The 22,902-nt window shown below is 44.7% G+C and overlaps 2 protein-coding genes and 1 long non-coding RNA gene across 3 annotated transcripts; 2 read left to right on the top strand and 1 right to left on the bottom strand.

Moving 5' to 3' along the window:
* Window positions 1–303: 303 nt before the first annotated feature.
* LOC135988917 (uncharacterized) lies at window positions 304–10,459 on the bottom strand. Its single transcript, XR_010606249.1, has 5 exons — window positions 10,251–10,459; window positions 8,428–8,624; window positions 7,934–8,012; window positions 6,900–6,980; window positions 304–563 (listed from the first exon to the last, which is right to left on the bottom strand). It is a non-coding gene; the product is annotated as an uncharacterized LOC135988917 (long non-coding RNA).
* Window positions 10,460–15,593: 5,134 nt separating this feature from the next.
* On the top strand, window positions 15,594–16,562 carry LOC135989830 (olfactory receptor 5AR1-like). Its single transcript, XM_065636894.1, has one exon. It carries the CDS (start codon window positions 15,597–15,599, stop codon window positions 16,560–16,562), a length of 966 nt encoding a protein of 321 aa, XP_065492966.1. The 5' UTR covers window positions 15,594–15,596.
* A 5,398-nt stretch (window positions 16,563–21,960) lies between these two features.
* LOC135989831 (olfactory receptor 2D2-like) lies at window positions 21,961–22,902 on the top strand. The gene has a single exon (XM_065636895.1). The coding sequence runs from the start codon at window positions 21,961–21,963 to the stop codon at window positions 22,900–22,902; it is 942 nt and encodes a 313-aa protein (XP_065492967.1).

Genomic DNA, 22,902 nt, shown 5'->3' on the forward strand with positions numbered 1-22,902 from the left:
CCCCCCTCCAGTGGGCGTGGCCCGCGCGCGCCCCTTCCCCCAGCGACGCTCCCCAATATGGCGGCGGGTCAGGGTTATTGGGGGGACCCTGGTACCCACCCGCCTTCCACCCCAAAACTGCCGCCAAGTTGAGCCAAGCCCCGTCCCAGCCTAATCCTGGGAGCCGGGGGTGTCCCTCTGCCAGAGCGCGGGGCTGCTGGCACCGCAGGGAGGGCGCAGGCCTGGGGAAGAGGCCCGGAGAGCGAAGCGCGTCGTGGGCCTGTGTGAGAAACAAATGCATTTGTTCATCAAATAAAAACAGCCTCAGAGCCTTTAAACTTTATTAGTAAACGTTCGAGTTGCTTAACTTACACAGCGTTGGGAGGGAAGACATTGACGCCATGGTGGATGGTATTTTTTGTCCTTTTAGTTGAAGTGGTACTGGGTATAAAAGCTCAGCTGGGTGTCAGTGGCAGCTCTGGTTTGCTGTCTCAATAAAGCGGCCGGTACCCAGTGGTGAGACCAGGTGGGTTTTCAGAGTTCTACGACCAGCTCCTCCGTTGGAAACTGCCTTTAAAACGATCCTAAGAAATACAGCAAACAAAGCGCAAAACCCTCGGTTAGTCTGATGAGCCAAGCAAACACAAGTGAACAAACAACTGAACTCTTCCAACTTGCTCCACGTTATTTACGGGCACCAGCGCGATGGCTCTTGGTGTTTGATAACGACCTGGGGAAGGAAACACTGGATTTTAGTACCCATGATGACTAAAGGCACTGTACTCAAGAAAGCTGGTGAGAAACCACCATTTCTGGCCCTCCGATGTTGGATTTGCGTGGCGGTGAGGATACGACCTTATAGTCAGTTCAAACATAATAAAGAGGCAATTGAGAAATCAAAGGCCAAATGGAAAAAAAGAGCCTTCTGATAATGAGGTGATTATTTCAGCAGCTTTTATACTGCCAAAGGCATTGAGTTTGTGTGGTCATTTATGGTCAATAAACATTGGATTCATTTACTTTCTGGTTCCTGAAATTTTAGGAAGATGGTGAGTGCAGCCTCAAGGGCTGAAAACATCCTGCTTGAACTGAGATAATCCCATAACATCAGGCTCCCACAGTCTTGGCTTTTACTAAGACAATGTTAATGTTGAAATTCATAAGACATATTAAAAGCTACTGAGCCTGTAAACTCAGATTAAATCAATTTTCCTCTAATCAGATTTTTCTACTAAGTTTTACTCGGTCTTTGCACCTTCTTGGCAATGTGGGATTTCCCATGCGTAACTGCAGAGGTGTCTGGCTGTGAGTAAAGGGCAGCGCGAGGCTCGTGTCAGCACGACGGCGCTTTTCGGGGCGCCCAAAGGGAACACACAGCCTTTGGCTTCCCTTGTTTTACTGTTTTCTGTCACTTCTGTCGGTTAACCGTCAGAAGTCATTAAGATCTGCACATTAATGTGGGTCATACCTATCGCTTCGGCAGCCTGCCAGGTACATTTGAAATCTCATGTTCCCCTCCCACACAAATGCTTATGTAAAAAAAAAAAAAAAAAAAAAAGTTCTAACTGCTGGTCAGACGTGCATTCCTGTTTTCGTTCTGTAGTATTTTCACCACTATTTGGCTGACGAGGTTTGCCAAACGTTAAGAGTTGTCCTTGAACCTACAAAAGACTAAGCCATTTATTTGATGTTACGTTTGCGGTTCATTCTCTCTTTCCACCAAACCTTTTTGCCCGTGACTAAGCCACACTTGGAATTATCAGAATGAAGTCGCCCAGCGGCTTATAGATTGCAAACTACTCCTTTTTATTTTTGCCAGTCTCATCCTGACCAAACCAGCATAAATCCTCATTATATTGTTTCATGAAAAGGCTGCGCAACACCAAAATTTGTAAGTAATTAAGCAAAAAGTCTGTGAATAAAAGAAGTATTTCCTCTGTGCTTGGACAGTCTGTGCCACCCATGATTAAATGTCAGTAAGATTAGGGAAGTTCTACATTTTGCTTCCTGGATCAACTGCAAGTTGCACAAACACGCACATTATTTTTGATGACAGCAGATTTCTGTGGCCAGAATGGGAAATACTGGGTTGCACAGCCATGCATGTTGATAACTTCGTGACCAATACAGTGTTTGACACTCTGTTCTCACAAGAGTTTAAGTCCAGCTTGTACCCAGACCTTTTCTGTTGATTGTGCAACTACTGTCACATTGTGCTTTAATTTTTACTTTATTTCATTCTGTTTTCTTATGGCTTGGTTTAAGCCTTCTTTTCTCTTGTCCCTTTCTTCCTGAATAATGCCTTTCCAAGCATTCTTTGGAAGAAGCCTGCTAAAGCATTTCCATACTCAGGCTGGACTGCCCATCAAATGACATTCATTTTTTGCAGCTGACAATGCTTCACACGCTACCTTCTATCATATTATTTTCAGTAGCTAATAGTTAATTGCACGCTTGACCATTAATCCTTAAACTGTTTGAATAAGAGGGGAGATCCTGGCCTTTCTCATTCAAATCCAGTACATTAAAGATGTCAGTGTATGCAGGAAAAAGAGCCTGGTAATCCAAATTACTTTTTTTTCCAGTACACTTTACACACTAACATCACAGCTGCCCAGGGACTGCTCCATCCTCTGCATGTGCAGCGTTATTTTGAAGTTATGTTAGCTCTCAGCTGCTTCATTGGTCTGTAGTAGATGCCCACAGTCAAAAATCAATGTATTGTCTGCCTACACGAGCTTCAAATTGTTGAAGACAAGCCTTGTTTTCCCTTGGACAAGATCCCGCCAGAAACAATGGAGCAAACTCTCTTGTTGTTTACAGCTTGGCTATTACAGACCCGAACATCAGCTAGTTTAGGGACAGCAATGCTCAGCTTCCTCATCTGACAGCTGGAGAGGACAATTTAGTGTGTAAAAAATAATCAGAGCTTATTTGATGAATGTTTCCATAAATATACAGAAAATTATTAAGTCAGAGAACTGGTGGATGCGGTCCAGATACACCTGGATGCAGAAAATCCTCCAAGATTCGTTTGTACACACCTCAGAGTATCTCAGCAGAGTATCTCATAAATCGCGTGTCTGTGTGTGTGTGTCTGTCTGTCTGTGGAAAAGGGGGTCCCAGCCTGGGCCAAGGGGAAATAGTTGTTCATTTGGGAGCCCGGAGTGGGTTTTTAAGAGGACATGACACATGGTTACAGCAAGTTTGTGCAGAGAGGGCCATGCGGAGCATCGGGCAGCAAGAGTGTGTGATGTTGGCAAAGACTTTGCACAGGGTGAGGCCTGGGGAATGCTAGAAATAAAATTTTAAAAAAGGAAAGTTTCCACGGCTCTTCCACCCACTGTAATATCAGTTATACTGGCTCTACCTGTGCCCTTCTTGTGCATGAGCTTTGCAAATGATGGCAGTGAAACATGACTTGTAAAACAGATACTGGACAAGATACTGCACAACGGAAATTCTGGGCTTGTCAAAACAGAAGCCAGACTTTTGCTGATCCAGTCCCTGAGCAAAAACTCAGCATGTGACTTATTCACCCAGCGAGACCTTCAACGAGAGGCCTCCCTTGGTGCGAGCAGAGAGAACTCGCTGTAGTTGGACCGGGCACAAAGTTCAGGAATGCACAGAGTTTCATTTATCATCTGTAGAGAGAGTTTTTAAAACGTTCGCTTTGTGCCGTGCCAGTTTAATGGCCAGAAAAACAAGAGATCTGAGTTAAAAAGCAACAACTGTTCCAAATCCAGTGAGTGAGAGCTGAATATTCCTCGAGTATTAGATCAACAAAAATACAGTCACCTCTTTTGCAAAGCTCAAAGTCCTGTAAATAAGATAAACTGTGAATCCAGTCAAATATTTGTTATGGAGAACTTCCATTCCGCCCCCAAACTTCAGTGTCATTGGGCTGCCAGACTTTCTGTAAACACAAAAGCAATCCTAAACTTGGCTCCAAGGCTGATCATGTGGCTGGAAATTTGACACTAATCTCAACTGTGGGTTTTGAAAGCCGTTTATTAAAAACATCTGAGATGCAGTTGTTCTGTAAGATACCCTAAAAATGGAAACGCTGTTAACTGCAAACTCCTCCTCCGGCTCCTTGAGTAAAACATTGTGCAAATTTTTCAGTCATTTCTCTTAGGTGCCCAATTTTCTACCTGTGGAAAATCCAGGTTTTAGGTAACAAGTTTTCACTGAGTACTAAGGGCACGGAATGCAAATTACTGAGTTACGCAGAACTGCTTGTTCCTGGAAATGCGCTCCTAAGCCAGAAAGTCAAAAGATGTTTGAAGTTACTCTAGGAAATTTGCTTAGGAGATGACTGAACAGTGAGCTGTTCTGCTATAGGGAAAAAAAAGTCCCAAAGACAAAGTAATTTGTAACAGTCTGTCCTACAGGATTTCGTAGACAAGTAATATAAAACTCACTATAGACAGACAAACATGTTCCAAGTTGTGTTACAGTTTTTTTTTCTCTCTCTGGAATATTTTTTCACACAGTCAGTCTAAACAAAATGCCCCAGGAGATTTCAATTCTCTTATTTGTTCCAAATGCCCTTTTAATTTAATTTTTCTTCTTTGACTTGCCTCTAAAAATGAGCTTAAAGGCAAGAACAGCGAGGAAGAAAAATGTTAATAATACAATGATTCTGCTTGGCGTTGCCAGAAGCAGAATTTGGTGAATTTGCTCACCTGTATCAGCCCCATTTAACCCAATTTCAAGCCTGACACCACAACCTGTGACTGAAAATGTCTCACTCTGATCCCAGGGACAGCCTGGGCACTAAATGGACACACTGCAGCCTTCACAAGACGGATTTGCCAACTTGCAAAAGCCACAATTAGTTTAATGTTGACATTCCACTGCAGGCCACAATCCACAGCATTTGCTGTACTGTCATCATCCTCTTGTAGCATGATCCACTTTTTTCCCCCCTCTCAGATTTACAAAGTCTTGAAGAGGTGGGTGTGATTCTCATTCCTTATTTCTGTTTTACTTAATATCTTTTTCCTTAGATACTGAAAAGCTGGGGGAAAAAAGGCACTTGCAAATAGAACCGCCCAGCTGAAGTCAACAACCATAGGGAAATTCCTTAATACACCGAAAATCACGTCCTTTCCATCATGAATTCCCATGCAAAACACTGGTAAGGGCTGGTGGGGGAAATAAGGCAATACAGCAGTTTTTAAAAGCTTCCCTACCCCACAACTGTGCCCATAATCCAGGTCATTCATCTGCCAACACATGCTCATATTTGTAATTATTGCTCATCCCCAAGGTGCTGTTTTGACAGTTTGCGGAGCATCAGGTTTGAACAGACATTCTACAGCATTAAGCCTTTCGGAGTAGGTGGTGGTTGCTTTTATATTTAGCCACCCAAAAAGGGGTAAGTAGGCAAATGCTTTCAGGCGTGATGAGACGAAACAAGCTTTTACAGGGAACTGGCAGTTAAACACCAGCTTAAAGAACATGCATCAGCCCGATAAAGTGCTGGCTCCACCACAAAAACAAGCAGCACCCCATGTCTCAACCTCTGAGGTGCTGATGGGGCCACCTCCAAACCACTGCTGTTGAGCAGGTCTCTCCAGGAACTCATTTCACACCTTATTTAGAGGAAGTGGAGAGATCAGATAATCTTTAGTGGCTTAGAAGAACTGGAGGGACTTTATTTATTGGGGTGAGGCATAAGGTTGGTGAGGGCAAGTAGAAAAACGGAGTTTTCTGAGAGTCTGCAGGAAAAGCTGGTTCCTGCTCTGCTGTAAAGAGACGCTGAAAACCCCTGTGGTTTGTGCAGCCACAGCTCCGCGGGCTCCACACGCACACCCACCTGCACACCCTGGCTGTAATTTCCTCCTGAGCCATGTCCAGCCCTTCGCCAGCAGGGTAAAAATATTTAAAAGCAGTTCAAGAGGCTCAAGTTGGATCTGCATCAACGTGCACTCCCCACCGAGCAGCCAGCTGGTGTTGAGGTGCGGAGTATTTGCCCCCCAAAAGTCACCTCTGGGTGAGCAAAAAAAAAAAAACCAAATAAAAAGCAATGAATCTGGACAGAGAGAGAAATAAAGTGGGGAAAATACTCAGCAGGCTCGATTGGGGCAAGACTTGAGCTTGATATTAATACATAGGATGGGATCTAAGGACCATGTATAAGTTGTCTTCTCCAGCTCAACAGATGTTGGCCCGTGCCCACAGATAGTGACATCTCAGCAGCCACTAAAGCAGCTACAGAACAGGCCAGCGAGATAACACGGAAGGACAGCTACAGGAGGACGTGGTGCTCTAGAACGGAGTACACAAACTCCTCAGCAATCACATCTGGCTGGTTCAGACTGTAGCAGATGTTGGCAGATGTTCTGCTGAACAGAGTAGGAGGAATCACTAAAGCCAGGCAGACCCGCAGCCTCCTAAACCGTGGCCATCGGTTCACGTCGCCCTGTGGTTTTTGGTCAGCATGCTGGGAAGATACTCCCACCAAAAGCTGTTATATTATCAGTCTCGTTTGCTCTCCGACTTCTCTAGGACAGCACCAGCTTCAGTTCAGGTCGAAGACAGCGGAATGCTCTGCCTGGCCTAAGGAATTAGTCCCTCCCCTCAGTTGCTCTGTGCTATGAGTAGTTTGCTCAGTCATGCGCGGCTGCGCTGCCCAAAACCTGTGTAAATAGGCAGCGATGACCAAGACTGAAACCAGTTAAATCAGGAACTTTCCAGTCCAACAAGAAAATAAAGATTTCCGCTGCATACTCATTTAGCACGGGCTGGACTCTTTGCCTTTTGTTTAATGCTCTTGGTTGCTTCTAAAAGCCATCATGAAAAGGACACAATGCATAGTAGACTTGGGGTAAAGTTACACAGTGCAGCTGAAACATTCACACAGCATGAGGATGTCAAAAAGGGGAGACTGTTCCTCATACACCCCCACAGACCTTATTTGCCTCTTTTCCCTGTCCCCAGCGCTCTGCTTCAGTGTTCATCAGGGTGTCTATGGGCCAGTTCAGCTCAGGAACCTGGGAGAAAACAGAAGAGGAAAAATCAACCATTTTTAGGCCAGTTTCTAGGCTTTGCTTGGCCAATGGATGGATCTAACAAGCTCCAGAATCAGGCGCTGGGTGGGATGGCAGTGGGTTGCTCGATCAACTCAACACCTTCGCAAATGAAATTTAAGTTTCCAGTGTGTGTGTAAGCCAAGAAAGGAAAAAAAAAAAACGGGAGGCAACCACAGCCTTGCTCACAAGAGTCAGTCAGGGCAGGATTGATACAGTCTGATGGCAGCAGGGCACTGGGCAAGCTGATGAGATGAGACACAGTGAGGAGAAAGCTCCCAGAAAACCATTCCTCAGAGAGGGACTCGTGCTGAAACGGCAAAGCCTGAAACATAGGATTTGGCCGAGATGCCAGGACATTAAGAAGCAGTGAAGATGTTAAATCAGGCCCAAAAGGGAAGCGGCTGTAACGAGTTCTCTCCCAAAGCAATTCTGCAGTCAGGAGGTGCAGGTTGAGCAACAGGCTGACATCAGCTAAAATAACAGCATGGTGGAGGGAGTGGCTGGGATGTTAAACCATGCAGATGTTACTGAGGTCACCATGGAAAACATAACTTCTGATTGGGAAGAAAAAATAAGCCAGAATTGCAGCATTGTTACTTAATCTGGGAAACTCTGGCAGTAAAGTTCAGCTGTATGAACTGGCTCAGCATGACCACACACACAAAAAAATCAGCCTTTTACCGGAATTCATCAGCGACTGCATCCCAAGCCCCAGGAAGGCTTAACCAGCTGTGAACACCACCTGATGTGGGTAATTCCTCCTTCTTTCTCTGCCTCTACAGCCTCACTACAGCAGATGTTGTGTCAAGCGCAGGCCCCTGCCCAGCAAGGAACACACACCCCAGCCCTGGCTCACTCGTTATCCCGAGCCCCTCACTTCCAGAAGCAACAGAGAAACGGATTTGCCATCATACCTCCTGCTTATTTAACTCCCGCTCCTCTTTGATCAGTCAGTTCAGATCCGCAGACAAGAAAAGAGGTTGTCTCGTTGCCCTGTTAAAAAATTATTTTGGATTTAAGGTACCCATTGAGCCAGAACTGCCCATATATGCTTTGCCAGCAATTATGACTGGTCTAAAAAGTAGACAAGTGATATTTGCTGATGCTGCTCTTGAGCCATCGAGTGGCGTTCGGGCAGCACGAGTCCCTGAAAAAGATCCCCACCATTCCTCTAGATTCTTTATTTGCCCAGAAGCTCACTTGTTAAGAAAAGCCTGCATTTACTCTCCGCTTTCTTAATATTTTCATATTCTCTGGAGTCACTAGGGTCTACCTCCCTCCCCGTAAATGTGAACATTTTACAATGAACGGGGTGGACCGTGGCTGTCAGCCTGGTAAAGGAAAGAAGAACATCCACTGCCAGTGTTTTCTACCGAAAACCCTTCTCCTTTGCATCACCATCACAAACCTCCTCGGGTGGGAAGGGTTCAGTATCTTCTTGCTCTACATTAGAGGCCAGAAAAGCAGCTTGATCCAGAAGTGGCTCAGTGCAGGAGAAAGGAGTATTTCCTAAACTGGCCCAGCCTCACATCGCAGTAACACAACCCCACAGAGATCGACAGTAACAAAGCTGCCAAGTGAGAACACAGCTGGAAATTGAAGAGACTGAAAAAGAAGAAGGAAAGGAACTGAGAATCTGTTCGTTTCTACAGACACATCCAGTGTAAGAAACAGCAGGGCAAGGAGAAACTGAGGAACGGGAAGGGAAAGCGACACCATCGTTACTTTAGATCAACTAGAAGCTTTTCTTTTCTCGCACTAAGTCCTTCAGAAGTGCCTCCTGCCAGAAACAGTTGGTAGGAGACAGTTCTGCCCCTTTTCCCATGTCACCCCCAACCCTAATCAGTCAGATCTCTCTTTGTTTCAGTAGGTTTCTGCTTTCCTCTTAGGGAGGAGTATCAGGATTGAGCAACAGCACATACGAGAGCAAACAAACCCCAAGGGCTCGCAATTGGGAAGCAGACACAATCTCTTCCTGACCAGCACGTGACCTTGATTCATTTTCCTTCTTCAGAATGAGACTGCATTTTGTTTTCAGGCAACACGTTTTGTCTGATATCCACATTAACCAAACTAAGAAAGGCACCATTCATTTGCCAAGGCCAAATTTTTAAAAGCATCTTTCTTCGCTTTTGAAACTAGCAGATTGTCCTTGTGTTATACCGCAACTTGGGATATGTGAGAGGTTACAGCACTTGGCTTTAACTTCAGAGTTCAGTTGTCTTGCGAAGAATGCTGCCCTTTACAACTCTTTCTAGGAAGGTTTTAGAAACTTTGTTAACATTTCCACCTGGCTTACAGCACCAGGATTATGGTCAATAACTGGCACACTGAGAAGCTGGCCACGACTCCCCGTGCCCCTCCTCCTCCCATTTCAACCCCTTCCCTCCAAAACACAGCGATTTAATAGAATTTTGGGGAGGAAGGACAACAGAAAGCTGCCAACTGCCAGTGGCGCCTTCCGGTATCATAACAATTTGCACCATGCCTGCCTAATCCTGTCATGGTAAAGCAAGAAAGCTCATTTTCCTATAAGTGCTTTCCACTTCGTTGGTCTTCATATACATTAGCTCTGCTTCCTCAAGCCGTACAGCTGTGTCATAACTCATCAGAGTCTTCTTACTCTTAGCAGGACCAGCCTGAGTGACACTTTCCACCTCACCTGGCTGCCCAAGGCTGCCAGGACACCAGGGCACGTCCCTGCGCTCAATCCTGTGTGACCCAGAGCCCCTCCAGCTCAGCACAACCTCCGCTTGCCATTACAGCGAGCAGGCACGCTTTGGCAGAGCGTGGGGACAACGCAGGTCACCAAGCGAAGAGCTGTCAGAACCAGGCGGCCACTTAAGTATTTGTACAAGATTCAGGCCTCTGGTTTCAGTGTCAGTGCAGCTCCAGCGAGGAAGGAAACAACAGTGAGAGGCAGGCGGGGTACGGCACTAAAATGCTCTTATATAATCATAGAATGGTTTGTGTTGCAGGGCCCTTCCCGGCTCCCCCAGTGCCCCCCCTGCCATGAGCAGGGACATCTGCACCAGCCCAGGTTGCTCAGAGCCCCGTCCAGCCTGGCCTGGGATGTCTCCAGGGATGGTTCATCCACCACCTCTCTGGGAACCTGGGACAGGTTCCCACCACCCTCAGGGGCAAAAACTTCTTCCTCATGAAACTCTATTCCCCCTCTCCTCCTCCCAGCCCTGCTGCTCACCCCGTAGAGAACCACAAACCAGCACCCACCTCGCAGGCTCCTCCTCACCCAACAGGCCCGGGAGCGAGAGGGGACAGGCGAGGGAATCACCACAGCACCTGGGCGCGTTACCAGCCCAGGCAGCTCGGGCCAGGCCTCGGCCAGAGCGCTGTGGAGCCGAGGGGCGGGCGGGGGTCCCGGGGGTCCCGGGGCTGCGCGGAGCCGCCACCTGAGGGCGCCCCGGCCCCCGCTGCCGCCGCAGGGGGGCGCTGTCGGCGGAGGAGCGCCCAGCTGAGCCAATCAGAGGGCTTGGTGAGCAGGGCGCATGCGCCGCTGCCCCGGGGCATGCTGGGAGCTGTAGTCCGTGGCGGTTTTGCGGCAGCGCGGAGCGGTGTCTTCTCCCCCCGCCAAGTGCCGCTCTCAGCGGTGCCTGTGGGGAGCTGCCGACTGTCTGGGGCGGTTCGCGTAGAGTTCCCTCCTCAGCGTCACTTGGGGCCCTGCGAGGTATTTTCCGGCCTCACCCACTGCTGCCGCAGGCTGTGCGGGAAGCCGCCCCGCTGTTGCCATGGAGCTCAGCCGCCAGCGTCGCGGGGTGATGACGCCACCGCGACGCCGCCGAGCGGGGCATGCTGGGAAGTGTAGGCCGGGGAGGCGGCGGCCGCTCAAGCTCATGGAGTCCAAGCGTTCCCCCAGCCCTGGCACTGCCCCATGTCCTGAGAACCTGTCCAACCCCTCCAGGGATGGTGACTCCAGCACTGCCCTGGGCAGCCTGTTCCAATGCCCCACAGCCTTTTGGGGAAGAAATTGTTCCTAAAATCCAACCTCACCCTCCCCTGGCCTGCACAGCGCAGGGACCGGGTGGTGTTTGTCACTTGGTCTTTCAAAATCCTTCATTTTTGGTGCATGCTAAAATCAGAATAATCCTCTGCATGTGACCATTTACTCCAGAAAATGCCTGGGCTGACTCAGGTCTTGACGTAAATTCCCCCAGTCACATTCTTAGAACAAGGTGACAAGTTCCACAACATTTCAGTTGTGTTTAATTTTTAACCAAGACCAGTTAAACAGCGACCGCGTAACATCACAATTTGTTTTGATACTGTCACAGGCAAATTGAGAGAGGTTTCTGGTGAAAGTAGACCAGAACCTTTCTGCCAAAAGTAAACCAGAACCTTTCTGCCCTGGAAAATATTCCACGGTTACACACGTGGCTGCTTCTTCCAATTTTCAGCCGCTGATCATGTGCAGAAATTAAGGCACGGAAACCCTCGATGCTTCTAACACTTCAGGGGACTCTGATGAAGACCTGCAAGAGATTTCAGTTTCCAGATCAATATTTTAGGTGCAAAAAGTTAATAAAAACCAAGCTCCCTCAATTTAAAGATATATTTTTTTCTTTTGTTGTATCGTGACACAACAACTCTTTTCCTTTAGTGCATCTGAAATTCATTCAGTCAACAAGGCAACTGACTTAAAACACTTTCTAAACAACTCCCTCAATGGAAGGAAATTTTACTCACCAGGAGACTCACCTGCTTGGGAAGTCTTTGGGTGTTTTCCTGGATGCAGGAAATGTTTATTTTGGGGAATGTCACAGATTTTGCATCTTCCTTTTGGACACGGGAGGGAAGAGAAGAGCAAACAATTAAGATGCTACTGGTGTTGTCTCGGTGTGGAAACGTCACTCTTGAAAATGCTTCTAATATTTTCTTTGACTGGAGATCCATAAACAGTATTTTTTTAAAGGCATGAAAACAGAGTCTCAACCTGTGGTCTAGAGTCAAGGCTACTGGCTTATTGAAGCAACCACTTTTTGAAAAAAAATGCAAAGGCACCTCAAAGTGACCATGACAATTCAGAAAACGGATTTCAGGCGGCCATTAGAACTTTTGGTAGCGTGATTATGATCATATAAAATTAAAAGGTTCTCAGTAGCTAAAGACCCCATGTAATACAAGAATTATACACCCAGAAGAAGATTTAGAGCAGTTTAACTTGTTACTTTACTCATATTCAGTTAATCTCTTTTATTAATATCATTTCGGAAAAAAAACCAACCAACCAAACAAAAAACCCTAATCATTGGTCTTTCATAGGAGAGTTGTGATATTAACTGGCCTAAAGGTATTAGTGAATAAAGTAAGAATATCCAGTGGCTGTGTAGGGGGACAGATACAATTTAAAAAAGCTTTAAATTCAACCACCCTTCACTAGCAGATGATTAACTTTGTGTGCAGCTGATTTATTTTTCTGTGAGGACACTTGGGTAGCTCTTTCAATGTTTTTATTCTCCGACTAACAAGCTTTATTTGCATTTCTTGCCGCCTTCTTTCTATCTGGTTCATATACATGTTCATGGCCAAGATCTGCAGAGGTTTCCAGTAGAGAGTGATGGGGGTTTGGACCTTCCAAAACTCTGGGATGGGGCTAAATTGTGACAAGTGACAGGGATGTGATGGGTGCTCTGGTTTGGGGTGATGTGAGAAAGCAGAGAAATATGGAAAAAATACCCTGTTTGGGGGTACAGAAAATAACCAGAGCACAAACATGAATAGGTGGGCTTGTCTGAGCTCAGGGGAGGACTGATTCTCTCTTCTGATCCAGTTGTGCTTCCAGGCACCAGACATATCCACTTTAATCAACCACCCAGTATCAATCAGTTGTCTCAGACTTGACTACAGACCATAAATCAGTAAAAATAAATCTTAATGGTCAAACAAGGAAAACTGCTGGTGATGTAAACTATCCTTAGATCGAATAAGGAAAATATGGGCTGGAATTCAGCTTGTGTGTGTTGGTTTTGTTTCATGAGGGCCAGCAAGAACTTGAAATAATGATTAACCCCCTGCTAGTCCTCACAGAAAGGCTGATCATTTCGTGGGGCCAGTGACCACCTGTGTAAAAGCAACACGAAATGCTCCAACTTATTGTCCAAATAAATTATAACATTACCTAGAGAAGAATGTGAATCCTCTGCTTATGTTCTGGAGGGTTTTTAATTGTTGTTATTTTTTGTTTTTCCTAGTGAGCTCTGTATTCATGAACCCAAGACGTCAGCAGGCTGCAACTCTTCGTCACTCCGTGGGATCCCTCCGGGACATAGAAAAGCATTTAAGTCGACTACAGAAGTCGATTGTGAGACTTTCCCGTTCCCGACAGGCAGAACGTGCCGACAGCTTCATCCCGCAGTCAGAGCTTCTCTAAATGCCGCTGTGTGACGGGCTCTCCAGCAGCATTTGCTCCAGAGGAAAAGAAAACAACCTTTTTAATGTTAGTTTTTGAGGTAGGAGACATATCCATAGCCTGAAATGTTATGAAATTGGACAGGCTGTTGTGTCACTGGTTTATTCTCTGTCCTTGTGCTCTACTTTAAATCTTGCACACAGAATGCATATAATTGCGGTCTATGCTCAGAGACACATCTGTAAAAAAAGAAAAATTAATGAATTTTCATATAAGGATTGCTAAAAGTAAAGTCTACAAAAAATGTGGTCAGAAAGGATTTCTTATTTTTCGCCTGAGCTGGATTATTTTCTTATTTTGGAAAACAAGAGAAGAAATACTTGTGAATGTCCATGCGGCTTCTTTTTCTAAGATGTGGAGACTTTTGGACTCTTGCTCCTGAAGTTTGTACTTAGAGTGACAAATTATATTCATAGAATCATAAAATCATTTCGGTTGGAAGAGACCCCGAAGATCAGGTCTCTGCCCTCAGCAGGGGCAGATCCACAACAGCTGCGATTCAGTTGCTCTGTGGTTACCGCAGATGCAGGGTTGGTTTAAGACTTAAATTTGTTTAAGTCTTAATCTCAAACCCCCCAAATCCACAGAAGTTCTAATATTGGTTTGATGACTGCTGAAATGTGAGCTTACAGAAAAAAAAAAAAAAAAAAAAAATCACTCAACAGCATCAACTTGTCACACAGACCATGGTGTTGGTCACTGCAAAGAGTCCGGCTGACTTGTCTTGAATTTCCTGTAGCACAGAAAATCATTATCAATCAAGTTGTTGGGCTCTGCAAGTTGTTGCTAATCAGTGGAACTACTGTAATTGTCTGAAAGCACACTCTTAATTACTCTCAATACAATGCCAATAGCAAGAGCTTGAAAGATATTTCAATTATTCAATTGTTTCAGTAAGAAGCTCCACTTTGCAAGCTCAGGCATTCATTTAATACACCTGCAATTAACAGTTCTCATTTTCCACAGTAATCTCAAAACAAGACCACAATCTGAAAACAGGAGAGGCATTTTTCTTTAATGTTTGAAGAGAAGTGAGAAGGCAATGAGGAGGTTACAGCATTCTGTCCTTTGATTCACCCCTAGACATGCTGTTATTTAACATGCTTATAAAGTCTGATGGTCTGATTTGTCTGACCAACTATCCTCTACAGAGACAGTCTTTTACCATCTCCCTAATAATTGTGTGCTCTTTATAAGAGCGATGAGAAACCAGCACCTCTGAGAGACAAGTCATTTCACCCCAGAGTAAGTAGATATTTTAAATAAGGCAAAATTAATGTAATCTGAAGTGCCATCTCCTTTTCTATGACTGTAAATTAAGCCGTGAATGGCCACCTCAGACATAACTATCCACCTGCAAGTAGGTAACATTCTGTCTTCAGTGTCAGCTCCTATGTTTCTTGCAATTTGTACATGACTCCTTGCTTAATGTTGACAAATCAAGTGTGATTTTGTCAGGACAGACAAAATGCCATCAGCACAAAAGAGGTTCAGGGACGCAGGGCAAGGTCGATGACTACGCTGCCCCATCTTCTCCTTTGAATTGTTCCGTTTGGAAACAGCAAATAAACTTTAATGGAATTATCATGTGCTTTTAAACATAAACTGCTTTTGTACATGGATTTCTTTTTTTTTTTTATAATTTGGGGGTATCTTTCTATGAGGAGTTTCCCTCAGAACAGCACTGACCAACATAAACATCATCTTTAGAAGCTGAAAGCAATTTGTTACTCCACTATTTAAGAATAACAGAGGAGATAAGCAGAATCATCCTGTTATCCCTCCTGGGCACTGTGGACACAGATAAGCATTTGAGAAAAATGTAACAAGAGAACTAAACAGGAAATATTTTTTAAAAAACCAGAATGAATAACAAGTTTCTTCTCTTTCCTTGAATTATCTCAGCAACAGAACAAAAGTAAATCCTTTGGGACTGTCATTACAGACGTGTTAAATGGGTAACAGCAAGAAAATTGAGTTAAGTGTCCAGTTCTTGCAAACTAAGTTTCCATTAAAATAAGCAGCATCCAATTTTCTTCCACTACATTCCTGCCTGACATTCCCAGCATCAGTACGATTTATTCTTCTATCCAGAGTTGTAACTTGTATTCTTTGATTTTTCTCCCTCTTAAAGATTCAGGTTCATTAAGGGAATGGTCAGAAGAAACAAGACGACTGTTGATGAGTTTGTTTTCTTGGGAATCACAGATACTTGGGAGCTGCAGGTCATTCTCTTTGTTCTGTTCCTTCTGATCTCCATCACCTCGTTGGTGGGGAACCTCGGCATGATCACATTAATCAGGCTTGACTCCCGACTCCGCACTCCCATGTACTTCTTCCTCAGCCACCTCTCTCTGGTAGACCTCGGTAATTCCTCAGCTGTTGCTCCCAAAATGCTCCTGAGCTTCTTCGAAGAAAGGAAAGTCATCTCTGTGCCCGGGTGTGCAGCCCAGATGTATTTTTGCGGCGTCTGCTTGATCACCGAGTGTTACCTGCTGGCTGCCATGGCCTATGACCGATACATGGCCATCTGCAATCCTCTGCGCTACGGGGCCACCATGTCTCGAAAGTTTTGTGTCCAGCTGGCCGTGGGATCCTACATGGTATCTACTGTGAATGAAATAGCGCTCGTCAGCTCAACGTTCAGCCTACGCTTCTGTGGCCCTAACGTCATCAATCACTTCTTCTGTGACATTCCTCCGCTCCTCAAACTTTCCTGCTCCGGTACGACTGGCAGCGAACACGTGCTTTTTGCTGTTGCTACTTTTATTGCTCTCAGCACTTTAGTGTTCATTCTTCTCTCTTACAGTTGTATCCTCACCACCGTCCTGAGGATCCGCTCCTCAGAGGGCAAGCACAAAGCTTTCTCCACCTGTGCCTCACATTTGATATCAGTCCTGTTTTTTTACGGGACTATGATCTTCATGTACCTCCGCCCCAGTTCTAGCTACTCCTTGGACCGGGACAAAGTGGCGTCTGTTGTCTACACCCTGGTGATTCCCATGCTGAACCCCCTGATCTACAGCCTGAGGAACACAGAGGTGAAGGATGCTCTCAAGAGGCTCCTAGAAAAAGTTCTTGTTTCCTTTAGAAATCAAACTGGTAGAGAGGTGTCATAAACTAAGCAAAATAAACTTGGGCATTCTTGACAGTCTCCATTCAGTTGCTGACCCCTTAAAACTAAAAGTGAACAGGAGACGGCAATCGTGAGGACCCAAGTGCTCGTGCAGGTCATTGTGACAAGATAATTGAGACCCTGCCACCTTTCTCCTCTGTCAGGGTGTAGCTATACAGATTTTACCCTTAAACCCACTAATTATACTCAAAGCCTCATGTGCACTCCTTTCCACATGCCACCCGCTGCTTTAAAGACCTTTGTGTCCCCAAAGACCTGGGATTCTCTGTGTCCCTCCACAAGGAGCTGTATTTTTCCAATTGAGAAGCATCCCTCTCGTTATTTAGTTCTCCTGGCAGATTTTCAAGAGGGAATGATGGGGCAAAGAGGAGATCCAGGTCCTCATGAGTGTTTGCTAAGAATAAATCTGGGGTAACGTGCTTGAAACCAGGAACATTTCCAATTGGCGGTGTAGTCTGAGCTTGCACAAGCCAGGTCTAACATTACTAATGAGCGGCACTGTTTTAAGATCAAACAAACAAATGCTACATATGTGCATTCCCCAGATAAGGTTCAGCAATCAGACACAGCTTGATGCAATCAATTCTGTGTGACATCTTTATATGACCCTTTGCTGATACAGAAAACCCATCTATTTTTAAGAGAAAAAAAACATTAAGTCCCAGCTGTGGATTTAAATAGAAAATGTCATCTAAGGGGGTGGATCACCACTCACAAATATTATTCATCGGCAGAACCAATGCCAGACCACACCACATCGACTGAGGCCCATAGGAGCAGCAGAGAAGAGGATCAAAATACGTGTGGGGAAGCTCTTCCTTGGGAAAAGTTACCTTAAGAGACAGATACTGCACCCCTTTGATAATGAGGTGCTCAGAGATAAGTAAATAATGCATTTTCCTGTTAGATACACAAAATTAGGGAGAAGCGCTGGGCACCCTTTGGGGTCAGACCCTCACGAGGTCAGCAGTGCCCAGGAGCCACACCAGAAACACCACATAGGACCTAGTTTACCTAGAAAAACAAATCTAGGTGTGAACATAGCAAAACCAGAACAAACACTGGGAAGTGATCAGGGTGGACCATTTATTTGGGAGGAGACAATGGTGGAGAAACTGAGGCATTGTGGCTGGTGAGGGAAGAGCAAGCAGGGGACAGTGACAGAAAGGGGGGTGTTAAGAGGGGCCCCATATCTGACCACCACCGCTCGTCCCATCCTCTTAATAAATTATATTCCCATGTATTTATGACTACTGCCAAAAGTGGGGTTTAGAGCTCAGAAGTTCTTTTGGGGAAGAGATGTAACTAGATACGAGGTGTAAGCAGTGCAGTTATTTCACCGTGGTCAGGTAAGACATCGAACTGAATGAAAATCTTCTATTTGTGTGGCCAGAGACAGCAGAAAATACACACATGTGGTAGAATGAGAGCTCCTGGTCACTTCTACTGTATGAAAAGAAAAATAGCTTTAAGGAGAGATGGGGCGGAACATCAGAGTCTACCCCTAAAGTTTTGTGAAGAACCCCAAGAAGTTTTGCGAAGAAAAAGGAAAAGGGTTAAATATTGAAGGTATTCAGGGACATTTCATACCTGGGTTAGACAGACTGAGCGGGGTTTTGTTTCGGAGTCAATGGAAGTTTAGAAGTAGATGCACGTTCCTACAACTTGTCCCCGTGGCCACTGTCATGGAGCTCCAGGGGCCAGCTGGTCCCCAAGGGACAGGGAACAAGGAGCCAGGGGGGACAAAGCTACACTCTTGATCCAAGGCCCATCCAGGAGGCAGAGACACCTCCAGTGTAATCAAGGAAGGACCAATGGCCCTAGACTGAGCTTAAATGGGGCTCTTGGGCCATAAGGATGTGTGTGGGGTGGTCCAGGTGAGGCTGGTCAGGGCCATCAAGTCCCATTAGTGCCGTCAAGGCCCTGGCAGCTTCCCGGTGGAGTTGGGAAGTAGTAGCAAGAGGGTTGAGTTCTGGCCATGAGTCAGTGGCAGGGCAGCCCTGCTTCTAGGAACATGAGAATAGCCCAGGGGTATCGATTTCTGGCGGCAGCCAAAAATAGATGTTCAGAGAAAGAGTATGAGAAACTGGACGAGTATATTATGAGCCTTCCCTGTTAAGTTTTTTCCAGCCCTGGCAAAGAAAATCACAGCTGACAGAGCCCCTGCTTTCTAGTGTTGTAGGCTATCGGGCTTAAACAAAAAATAAGAACTTGTCTCATTTTTTGAGGAACACTTATGGATGAGCATGTAGCTCTAAAAGCGGATTGCAGCTGATGACCTCTCCTCTTTATCCGGGCTGAAGATGCTCATACTCCTAAGGGAAACAGGTCCAAAGTGAGGTCTTGCTTCTCCTCAGGCCTCCAAAGGTTTGAACAAACCTTTGACACATCCCATCCAGCACTTGACACCTCATCAAAAATGTATCATGAAACAAACCCAGTCACTGAGCCCAAATTTTTGCAGTTCAAAAAACGAAAAACCAAAACCACAACAACCGACCCCAAATGTATTTGGTGAATCCTGTGCAGGATTTTGGACATCTGAGGAGGATTTCACCTTAAGAGACATTATCAGACCAAAATTGGAGTATCGATGTGTTCCACCCTCACAGAAGTAATTTGGTTCCAAATAGGAATAACTGGATAAAATTCCATGTTCACACAATATTCTAAAAAAAAAATCCATTAAAATATTTGGCCTCTTAAGATTTGAAGTGTAACATATAATTCACCAAGTCTTGAACAGGCAATTTAAAAACTTTTACTAAAACTACAATTGTTTATCGTTTAAATCATTAAAATTATACTTGGGCTTGTGCTTACAAGAAGTAATTGCAATGCTGCCTCTGGGACCACTTCCCTTTGGCATTTAAAATTGGTTATGGTGTTTCAAAGGGGAAATTTTGAAATGTGATTTCAATTCTTCCACAACTTTGCTATCACTTCAAATGAGTTAAATCTTTGTGGAGGACTAAGCCACTCCACGTTTGTTTCTTTCCTAAAAATATCCAGCATTTCTGGAGACTGGGCAAGGAGAGTCTGCAATTTTCTTTTTGCGTGTTCTGCTACCTGTATTCTCGTTATTGGATGAATTTCAACCTTCTTGCAGATTTGAGATTTTCAGGTACAGAAAAATAATTCTTTAATTTTACAAATCTTGAGCACAGATGGATCAGGATGATTTCAAGTTATTTTGGGCTATGTGAGAATTGACATAGATCCAAAGTGCATTTGTCCCTGCTGATAGATATATCGTGATAAGATCATAGTTTTCCTAAGAAACCTCTTTTAACCCTGAGCAAACTACTTAGCTTATTTTTGTCTACTTTTTCTCATCTACAAAGCCTGAATGACTCTCATCCTTCAAATCACTTCAAAATCAAAATATGTAAGTTCAGAACTTGTGCTATCTGCTAATGTCAATAATATAAGGAGGGGATTTTCAGAAGTAGGTAAGTGATCTAGAAGCACAGATCTCAAGTCCATGGAGCTTCTCATGGGCCACTTGGTCTCAGATACTCCAAGGTATTTAGAAAACTAAATCCTGCAGAAAATCCCACTCTAGTTATTTATACTATAGATAGAGTAAATTCCCCTTCTCACTCCCAGAGGCTTAGTTTGCAGATCCTGAAGGATGTTTTTTTTAATGTGGTAAGATATTCATCAAAAACATTATCACAACTGGTTTATTGAAGGCAAAATTTAATTGTTCTTTGCCTACTCAGTGTAGTTATGTAAATTATAAATGCCTGAACGGAATCAGAAGTGGAATGTAGCAGTTTATGTTGGCACAGGCTTTAAAATGATTGTGCATATCTGTGCTTAAATGAAAGATCTCTCAAGTTCTACATCCATCTTAAGAAAGATGCTGGATTTCATATTATTCAGGTTCTTACAGTTGACATCATAACTGATAGAGTCCACCTAGTCTAGAAAGCGCATGTCTTGAAGAAGAATTGGATTAATCTCATTAAACACCAGGAATCAGACCCATCTCACCGAAATTCAGGTGTTTACAGATGAGCTTATGGCCACATTTGCACAGGTGCCAGTGAAAAGCTTTTCAGGATTATTTCTTAACATCCCTTCCAGAACAGTTTCTGGTTTGGAAAGATGCTTCATTCTGCAATATTTTCCCTTGACAGCATAATTGTTAATTCAGGTTATGAGAGTCTGCTTGGTCTTAAAAACACCAGACAGGATTCAGTTTCGGGTTAAAGTGTCAGATTTAGGCATCTACATATAAACATTTGTATGTAAGTTATACATCTACGTTTCTGTCATGGGTGAGGAATAAACCAGGGGTCAAGTTTAAGTCCAAAAGGCCACGCAGGCTCTCAGGAACAGCTGAGAAGTTGAGGTAGCTAAAGTTATCACTGACTAGCTCGTCATCTCAGTCACCCTTTAGAGCCCATCGACTGTATCGACCAGGCATCCAAACAATTCATTCAGCCACAGAATTCTGGTACCACTTGAGACATCGTGGCGTGACCTGTCGTTTGTCCAGTTTCCATTCCAGAGGAGCACGAGCCCTCCAACATCCCTGCATCAAATGCGACGGCCGCCTTCAGATGTCTCAGCATATCAAGTGACATTTATTAGTGTCTTCCACAGCATTAATTATGTCGGCATTCTGCAACTCTCCTTTTACTTCATGAAGACTCAGGATCCAGCAGCTGTGACCAGGTATTACTCAGAAAATTTAATGTCATAATAAAACCTTAAAACGTCTTAGACAATACAGCGTAAAGACAATACGAATGTTAGGAGCTATAGTGAAGAGAATGCCGTAAGATCCTAGATATACATTAAGGTGATTTGACATATTTCATTTGTTAGATGTGGGCTGTGTGCTGAATTTTGGCTTTATTGCAGGAAAAGGATCCAGGTCTATGGATATTTGTCTGAAAGAGTAGATCTCTTTCATAATGAGAGTGTCTGAAGAGTTTTTTTCACACCAGAAGTCTGTTTCGTGTTTCCTCACGTGTTAAGAAATGATATGGAGAACGGGGATTTTAACACATAATCTTTTGATTTAGCATTGAATTTTGGTTTTCTAAAGAGGATAGTAACTGTTGGGCATTAAAATGTGTATAAATTAGGCATTCTTCTGCTAAATCTGTGTAATTAGACTGCAACGACCATGAACAGGGTTTCAGCAAAATGTACCACGAGAAAACTTTCTCAACATTTCTCATTTCTCTGGTCACCATGACAGAGAATATAAAACGGATGGCTTGTTGTGTCTGGCACATTATTTTCCATGGAGATTCTCTCCCCTTCAGAGAGAAATATAAGCTCATGTTACACCTTTCTTGCAACAGATTTGAGTTGGCTTTGCTACTATTTCTTATCTTGACAGTTAAACCACTGGAATAATAATGGCCAAGGAAAACCAAAGCGTAGTGACAGAATTCATCTTTCAGGGCCTTTCCTCCCAGCCAAGGACACAGACTTTTCTTTTCATAGCATTCCTGACTTTTTATCTGTTCGCAATTGTTGGGAACATCATGATCATTACAGTGATCAGAGCTGATTACCAGTTGCAGTCACCCATGTGCTTTTTCCTTGCCAACCTGTCCTTCTTAGACATCTGCTACATCTCCAGCAACATCCCGCAGATGCTGGTGAACCTCTCAGCCAAGAAAAGGACCATCTCCTTCTCTGGATGCGCTACTCAGATGTATTTCTATTTGGCTTTGGGCATGGCGGAGTGTGTTCTGCCCGCGGTCATGGCCTATGATCGATACATGGCGATATGTCACCCCTTGCTCTATGCCACGGTCACGAACAGGAAGGTTTGCATTCACATGGTCGTGGCTTCCTGGACCAGCAGTATGCTGAGCTCCATGGTCGTCAACAGCTTCACCTTGTGGCTGCCCTTCTGCGGGCCCCACATCTTGAACCATTACTTCTGCGAAGCGCCGGCGGTGCTGGCCTTGGCCTGCGCCCACACGGCCCTCGTGAAGCTGGTCATCTTCATCTTCAGCATCCTCATAGTCTTCATCCCTTTTCTTCTGATCATCGCCTCCTACACCCAGATCCTTTCCACCCTCTTGAAGATTCAATCTGCATGTGTGCAGTCCAAGGCCTTCTCCACCTGTGGGTCCCACCTGATGGTGGTAACCATATTTTACGGGACAGCCATCTGCACGTACATGAATCCTAAGTCACGGCCTCCACAGGACAAGGACAAAGGGGTTGCCATGTTTTGCACCGTTGTAGCCCCAATGCTGAACCCTGTCATCTACAGCCTCAGGAGCAAGGACATAAAGTGTGCCCTGAGAAGGGCAATGAACAGACCCCAATCCCTGTTTATTTAA

Source organism: Caloenas nicobarica, chromosome 5 (genome assembly GCF_036013445.1).
Source record: "Caloenas nicobarica isolate bCalNic1 chromosome 5, bCalNic1.hap1, whole genome shotgun sequence".
Classification (NCBI taxonomy): Eukaryota; Metazoa; Chordata; class Aves; order Columbiformes; family Columbidae; genus Caloenas; species Caloenas nicobarica.